Here is an 8,522-nt window from a genome sequence, read left to right on the forward strand (position 1 = left end):
AGTTAAAGCTTTGACCCCTGACATATTGAGGTCACAGAGCTGACCACATTCTGCAGCACACCTCTAAAACATGGTAGCACAACCACAAAGGATCTTTGGCGGTTTCACTGTCAAGCAGCAAAAGAGAAACATGTCTGACTTGTAAGCTGAGCAAAAGATCTGCTCTGCTGCTCAGTCTGTTTCAAAGGCCTGTGAAATCACAAAATCATTCATATAAAGAGATTTAGAAGATGAAACTGATGAAGTGGAATGCATTTCAATATCACGTATGTAAGCAGCCACATGATAACTATTGACATTGTATTCTGTCTGAATGCAGTTCATTAGCATGAAAACAATGTAGATGTATAAGTGACATGCACACTGGCTTCCCTGGTTCAAGTTGTATTGTCTTCTCTTAGATAAGGAAATTTCATCAATAGAATAAAGAGCACACAGCTATTTCACACAAATACATCAGCACGCAAATGTCAAATCACCTCACATTGCACAAATGTCAAAAGTATATTTTTAATCTTCATATATGCCGTTTTAATAATGAGAATCACTGAAGTTGATTTTATTCTGCTTTCTCTGCAGCCTTTGATTATTACTGTTTTTGATCGCCCTGCCCTTTAATACCTTACATGTTATATTTATATCGTGTTATTAAGAAGTTTTCATGCCTGTGTGACAAAGCTTTAGCTACAAAAAGAATGATGTAAAAAAAACAATGAGGTGTCATATGAGAGGAATGTTGCTAGAGGCAGAAAGAAGAATATATTTGTACAACTTCTTCTACATTGCTCAGATTGTAGTCAAATATATCACAAACACTGGTCTTAAAAAACAATTATTCAAAATACTTCAATATTTATTATCAAGTAAAGTATTTTCATTTTTGTCTCTTAAGCGCACAAAAGCGCACGTGTCTTTCCACCTGGGGACATTTTTCTGCACGTTTTCCAGCAGCTGGTAAACATAGTGTTTAATATATCATCTATATGTGGTCGAAGTGCCGTCTGTTTCGTGTCATTTCGTTCGCTAAAGGGAAAGAAAGAAAAGAGAGAAGCACACTGTTAATGTCAACAGGTCGCGCGCCTGTGTGAGGGAGCGGGCGGGAGCGCGCGGCTTGTGCGGTCCCGCGGACGCGCGGACGCGCGCAGACGCTCCAGCCAGCAGCAGCAGCATCAGTGGAGCCGCGCAGGGTTCGAGTCACAGGTGCTCCTGTGTGCCGCAGCTGCAGGGAGACACCGACACGTCCTGCTCCTTCAGGAAAAAGCAAATACTGGGATTTACGGAATTTATACTTCGAGGTAAGCAAAAATAAAAAATATATATATATATATTTTGTCACTATATACATGTTCACTTCATCGGATCATGCATACAGTTAATGAGCCGATTCCAATCGCTTCCACCCAGAAAAACACGCCCTCTTTAAGTTTGATGAATTTCTAAATACGACATATGCACTGAGAGAAACGTTTTGACAATAATGCAGTGAGATGATGTGTTCATGGAGTGGTTTGTGTTTGCAGCTCAGCAGCGGGGTGTCCAGGTTAAAAGGTGTCCGACTGAACCGCTCTGAAATGGCATGCAGCTCCAGCTCTAGTGCCAAGTCCCTGATCGATGAGATCGATCAGAGGAGCCAGGGAAAGACAGCTGAAAAAGTATGAAGTCAATCCAAGCTATAGAATCCTCATTTGCATAGTCTAATGAGATATTGGCTGACTGGACAGAAGAGGACAGAAAGGGCACAGAGGTGTGAGCTCCCTGCTCTTCTTAAGGTTTGAATTTTCAGCTGTCAGATCCAGCTGAGGAAAGCAGAAAAGACTTTCTGGATAAGTCAGTGTCAAATATTGACAAAGGGACTCATTAATGTGTTTTTTTTCCCGTTCATGTACATTATGAGCTCATTATAAACACACTGAATGTTTTCCCATTACAGAATCACCGTGTACTCTGGATCTGACCACAGATTGCTTCCTCCCTCTCAGGATGTGCGGTATGGACGTGGATCTGGATGATGGCGGTTCGGCCGAGGAGGAGAAAGAAGAGGAGCTGTGGATCAGCGAGGGAGTGAAGATGCTGCCCCCTCCCGTGGCCCACAGCGGGGGCAGCGCGTGGGGCAGCCGGAGGGGCAGGTGCGGCTGCGTGGCGTGTGGGTTTGCGCTCGTGCTGTGGAACCTGTGCGTGGTCCTGGCCAGCACTCTGCTGCTGGCCGTGGTGTTCTCCGTGGTGCTGCTGCCTGCGGCGCTGCTGCTGTACGCCGGCTTCCTCTGCCACTCCAGGGTGAGTTCTGATATTTTTGTGGAGTTATGTGTGATTGTGCCTTTTTCACAGCTACAATGTCAACCACAAGATGCTGCTTAATACAAAACAAAATTACACTTTATTGTCCTCAGAGGGGAGTCCCTTTCCAGTATTTGCACCCGCATATCAAAACAGTGCATAACCATAAAAAAGTAATTAGAAATTAATTTTGATGCACACAAGAAAACAAAATGCACACCCAATAAAGTGCAAATACATTGTAGAAAGTGCAAATGTAGACTAGAACACTGCCAAAGGCAAACCAGTGCAGCAACACCGTGAAATACATTTATCACCAGAGAGCAAACCTTTAATGATGAGCGTTTTTATTCACCCAGTAAAGAAGTAGCAGAAATCTCAATACACTCCACACTACAGTAAAAGGACCTGGTGCAATCCCCCCTGAATATTTATCTCTTTATCATTTTTGTCACAAATGTTGAGCCTACTGTGCCAAACTCCCCTCAAAGGATGACTTTCTCTGTTCCTTTTGGTGATTATTGATCTGAAAGTCTGTCACCGTGCACGTCAGATGAACTCTTTGTCGGGGCAGTCTTGTGGAATCAAACATCCTAGGACAGTCTGCGTCCTGTGAGTGTCACACTACCTGCAGTGTGAATGAGAGCTTGTTCATTTTAATAATCTAAAGGAAAACGCTCTTGATTTCCCTGGTGGCGAGTCGTTTTGCCATTTAGACAAACACTGTTTTTCTGTATTAGCCTCCTGCTGCTGAGTGCAGTTCTTCATTTCACAGGAAAAAAAAGAGAAGATATTTCCCAAAGGAGACAGAAGAGACCAAAATGAGAAATCGACAGAATATTTCTAACTTAAGTTCTTCACATGACCGAGTCCCTAATTTTAAGATAACATTACTTTTGAGTTGTGTTTTCAGGGCATTTCTGCTGCCTGTTTGTCACTCAGTGCAACACGCAGCTGTAAGCTAAACGTCTGATCACTGCTGAAAGAAACAGGCACCTTATTGATTCATGAAGTGGAAAGAAGTGAGCACAGCTGAAACAGCTGTTGAAAATTAGATTTTCATCTAAAGTCAACGCACCACAGATTTTGATGGAGATATAAACAGAAACAAATGCACAACAATCTTGAGGTTCAAAAGTTCTGGCAATCTGCTTGTAAAATATATTTTCATTTACTGGTTGGGGCTTAACACAACTTGTAACATCTTGTGAATCAAGGCAGTATTTGTCATTAGACGATTCTCAACAGGGACATTTCCACAGTCTGATGAATTGTCTGACTCTTGGTATCTGTGGGAACACCCATGAACCCCTCTGAGCCGCTGACAGAGGATTTGAAGACGAAGCTAAATGATGCGCAGCAGATGATGGCTGTAAAAACACATCTGGGAGCTTCCAGATAGCCGGCTCTCTGAGCATCATTAGGGAGCGGGAGAAAACACAGGCCGTTAAAGAAAAGCTCTAGAATGGCAGGGAAACCTTCAGACAAAGTCGAACGTGTTTTTGCAGAAAGGTCAAGCTGAACCTTTGCAGGACTGAGCAGAAGCTGCAGCAAAGTGAACCTGACATGAGCGCTGCTGTGTTTGTGCTCCTCTGAAGTACCGGCCAGGATCGATTCAGAGGAGCCATTAGCAGCGAATTCTACCTGCAAAATTATCTCAAAAAGAAGTATTAAAGGCAAGATCTGGATTAGATGCATTCCAGTTTTTTTATTGCAATCATCAAAAGTATGTTGAGAAAAAAGCTCAGTCTGACACCAACAGTGATGGATGCAGAGGAGAACCTCCAGCTCTGAGGAAACGAGGAGGGAGTGGAGGTTAAAGAGCAGTTCGTGGCAGCAGGGTATCCACACACAGTTAAAGGGCTCTTCAACTTTTTTCACTTAACTTAATGTTGGCAGCGGATTCGCTGGCAGAGCAGGATGTCATTACGCTGCTAAATTGGTAGTTCACTTTCTTGTTCCTTTTGTATGTGGAAGGAGATGAAGAGTGTAATCACTTCCCATCATGCCTCCATTCATGCTGTCTCCTTTCCATAAGTTGAACTGTCGGTGATCTGCAAGAACAGTGTGTGCAAATTCCTAAACACTTCAGTTATTCAGGCCAAAAAGCATTTGCACACTGTCATATCTGCCAAAGAGTTCACTTCATTGAACAGCAGCTTTGTAGAGCACCAAACCTAAAATAAGCATTTTGTTCTCAACATTTGAAAAATCAACAAAACATCCATGCAAGACTCCCAAAAATATTTGCCTATAGCTCCAGGGGAACGATTACTTATCATCTAAGCGGAGTAATCTGCTCTGTTCTTACCTTCTTTTGGCATTTGAATTCAGGCAGATAAGAGTAAATCATCTGTGGAGATTAGGATTATAACACTATCCATTGGTTTTTATCCAGGGACATCTTCTCGGTTACATGCTGTGCACAAAAAGCCGATACTTTCCAAAGAAAAGTCTTCAGCCTATATTCTTCATGTTTGTGATTAATGTCTTTCACCAGAATAAAAGCCCATTGAGAACTGTAATGACTCACCAAAAGCGTCGCAGCTTGTCTGAAGGTATTTTTTGTAGTCGAGCCGCGGTGTGCCGACTGAGTCACATAAAGGTCAGAAAGCTCACCTGTGCAAACCGGCGAGTCTGGGCGTCACAACGCAGCGCACCGGGAGAGCCTTCCCGTCTGTCCTCCGTTCTCCAGATGGATTTTTAAACCACATCCTTTCAAACAGTGGGTTTTTTTTTGCGGGGGGGGATCTCGGCGGACTAATTGGGTTTGCGATGGCTCCACCTCGCAGACAAACTGAGCAAGACTACAGTTGTGATTAGGGTTGAGAAAATGTCAGCTCCCGGCAAACAATTAGAGAGAATATCAGTGAGAGTTTTTACTGACGTACTGGCAGAATGGATGTGGAGAGAGAGAGAGAGAGAGAGAGAGAGAGAGAGAGAGAGAGAGAGAGAGAGAGAGAGACCCCAGTGAGAAGACTGTCTGATTTGGTGCCAGCACCAGCTGTGCACAGACACACTGACAGCATGACAAAAAGGAAGGAAATGTGCTTGATGGAAGTAAGTGCTTCGCAGAGGTGTGTCTATGTAAGCGTGCGCTGGTGTGAGTGTGTGTGTGTGTGTGTGTGTGTGTGTGTGTGTGTGTGTGTGTGTATTAAATGCTATTGTTGCCAGGGTGCACTTGTGTGAGGCAAAGTCCCCTTTTTTTCCAAAGCCCCCACGATGATAAACTGTTCAGAGAACGGTCCTGAGATGTAATCACTTCCTTTCAGACCGTGTCTATTCAGTGCGTGCGTGTGCACGTACGTGCACTTCTGCGCCGTTTTTATTAAAGGGGATTTCAACCTCATGTCACACTGACTCATGACGTGTCAACGTAAAGACAGAAACGGGGCTGTGTTTTAGAAAACCGTTAACACAGACATGAGGATGTGTTTCAGGTTCAGATGAAATGGATTAATAATGATGTAGTTTGTAACCATCTTTCACACACTCTGGCTTCACAGTTTATTTCTCCTGCGTCTGTCAGTTTCCGTACCTGTCTTCCCCCTCCTCCCTCTCGGTTTGACCCTCTCAGCTGAGTGACAGCTCCGACGGCGCCGAGCCGCCGCTTATCTAACGCAGAGGGAGTCGGGGAGAGTCTCTGTCACGCCTCGCTAACCGCACAGTCCCCGTCCTGCAGCCCGAACGCACACCGATCACACCGAACGAGCAAATCCCGTCGTTTAGCTCCCGGACTGAAGTGCGGCGGTTTCCCGCCACAGTCGGAGTCTTCACGGCGTCCTCTGGAGCGCCCCTGTCTTCACAGCCCCCTCCTCTGTGTTTGACCCCGCAGGTCCTCGATGCCTCCTCCGCCATCTGCCGTTACCTCGACGACAACAGCTGCTCCGCCCTCATCATCCTGGGCTTCGTGATGATGTCGCCGCTGGTGGTGGTGGCGGCGGCGGTCTTCTGCGGGCTGCTGCGGAGGTTCCGACTGCTGCTCTTCATCCAGCCCATCACGCGGGCCTGGTACAGGGGCAGGCTGCTGGACTGGGCGGGCGGCGTCCACGCCTGGGTCTGATCGGCGCCGAGGCCCTCAGGGACGTTCAGTGATGAAAAGTGACCGGGATTGAAACGGATGTGTGTAAATTTGTCCGGGAATACCCAGAGGGCAGACTCAATAACAGAAACACTAACAGAGCAGCGCAACGGCTGAACAATCAGTCCTGTTTTTCTTTTTCTTTGAGCAGGTGATGTTATCTGAAAAAGTCTCGGCAGGAACATTTTGTTTTGCACCAATAGTCGTCTCCGTTGTTCCGTCTCCCTCTGGGTAACTCTTGGTGATTTTGTAATCTATTGAGAAGAAATTGAAAAATCTATTTGAGATAACCGTAGCAGTTTACTCACCAGTCTAATAAGGCTTCGAAGGACAGCGTAGTTTTCTGCGGCAGTTTTTCTTTACTTTTTCACAAAGATCTCAGCAAAAATCCTGCAAACATTTTTATGTAAGTGGAGAACAGCAGAGGAACTGAAGATACTCTCTGGAAAATACAGAATAAATAGTTTCCTGACAACCTACAGCAGGTTCGCACCTTAAGAAGTCGCCTTCGTCTACAGTATTATGATTTTCCAGACCAGTGTTTTTATTTGGTGTTTCCTGTCTGCTCACCATATTGATGAGTTTACCTGGTGGATACAAGGTATTTGTGGCGGCACAAAGGAAATCTAGTAAAAAGTAAAAGCAAGAAGTGATTCAGAATTGTGCTTTGAGTTTAACTTAATCCAGTTTGCAGAACTAAAGTCCTGTAGACGCCTATATAATCAAGGTAAATATTGATATGATATAAATATGTATAGATGACTTTGATGTTGTCTGTGCGGTGACGATGATGTCTGTATTTCAACAGGTTTCTGCCTGAAGTAGCATCATTAGCAGTCATGTCGTGTGGGAGGAAGGGAGTGTTTGAAGCACATTTCATTTTAACGGATCTCTCTGATCACCTGGTGCCATAAAATGGAAGAAACATCCTTCAACAGAAAAATAAATAAAAAAATCAACAGCTGACAGTAAAACAGAGTGATGGAATAGCAGTGTAGTATTAGCCGGGTGTTAAAGAGGGGCTTAATTGAACAGATCAGGGGTTCATTCTGCTGCCTCTGTGCTTTCTGGACATTTATATTCATTGGTGACACACCGTCTGCTCATCCTTTCTCTGTATTCTCGCTCTGTAATTAGGTGTTCTGGCTCAAGGTTTTCACTTCGCTATAGAGAAAATCATGTTTGCGGAGGAGCCTGCTATTTCCTTGTCGTCTACTCCTTTCACATTTTTGTTTTTTTAATTCAGACATGTTTGTTTATATATTTTTTTCACGTTATTTGAAATGTCAGTCCTGCTAATCAGCAGGCTATGTCTGCTCTGCCCGGGTACAAAACTCAAGCGCTGTTTATTCCACTACTTTGGAGAACTGTGTAAAAACAAGGGTGGAATTTGTTTTCACAAAACTGTTATGAACACTTCATTAGGCAGACTAATGTGATCCAGATCCGCTCTGACATCAGTTCTGCTTTTATGAAGGTCGTATTAATTTTCACTGAAGACTGTAATTTCTGCCTGTCTCATTAACCAACATATGTTGAACTAAACAAGAGAAATGTCTCTCAATATAATGCCAACTTTAAACTACAAAATAAACACACAGTGACAATAACATTTCTCTGACTATTCACAATAACAGAACATTTTGTAGACGCAGAATTTATTGTTAAAGTTGTTCTGACGGCTCACGTTTGATTGTATAAGTGTACCTACAGCTGTAAAGCGGCCATTGATTGTTTTTTCACTCCTAAAATTGCCAATTGGAAAGATTGCAGCGGCCAGTGTTGGATTATCCTTTGTTTTGTTCTGCTTTTCAAGTAGGTGTTACCAACAAAACGGCGTGTTGTGACCTTCTGTCAATAAAAAGAGGACCATTTTTCTCAGCCCTGTCTCTTTTGTGCTGTGGCCTGTTTCCGAGGGTTGGAAAGCTTTGGTGATTTGAACATGACATAACATTCAATTGTGGCCCGAACCACACACACAAACACACAGGAACAGCACACACTTTAAAATACACAAACACTAATATGCCCTCAAAACAAAACAGGAAAATGTCTGGAACTCAAATGCTCTGTTTACCTCCTGTTCCAGTTTCCTCTGATAAAGCCAGTGATTACATGTTGTCACTGATGACGTACACAATTCATTTCTGTTTACAATGACATGTAA

The 8,522-nt window shown here is 43.8% G+C and overlaps 1 protein-coding gene across 1 annotated transcript; it reads left to right on the forward strand.

Annotated features, from left to right (window-relative positions):
• The first annotated feature begins 1,173 nt into the window (after window positions 1-1,173).
• On the forward strand, window positions 1,174-8,236 carry tmem88bl (transmembrane protein 88b-like). The gene is made up of 3 exons (XM_030092406.1): window positions 1,174-1,295; window positions 1,980-2,274; window positions 6,110-8,236. Exons 2-3 carry the CDS (start codon window positions 1,981-1,983, stop codon window positions 6,335-6,337), a joined length of 522 nt encoding a protein of 173 aa, XP_029948266.1. The 5' UTR covers window positions 1,174-1,295; window position 1,980; the 3' UTR covers window positions 6,338-8,236.
• The last annotated feature ends 286 nt before the right edge of the window (window positions 8,237-8,522 follow it).

The sequence above is a fragment of the Salarias fasciatus genome, chromosome 5 (genome assembly GCF_902148845.1).
Source record: "Salarias fasciatus chromosome 5, fSalaFa1.1, whole genome shotgun sequence".
NCBI lineage: Eukaryota > Metazoa > Chordata > Actinopteri > Blenniiformes > Blenniidae > Salarias > Salarias fasciatus.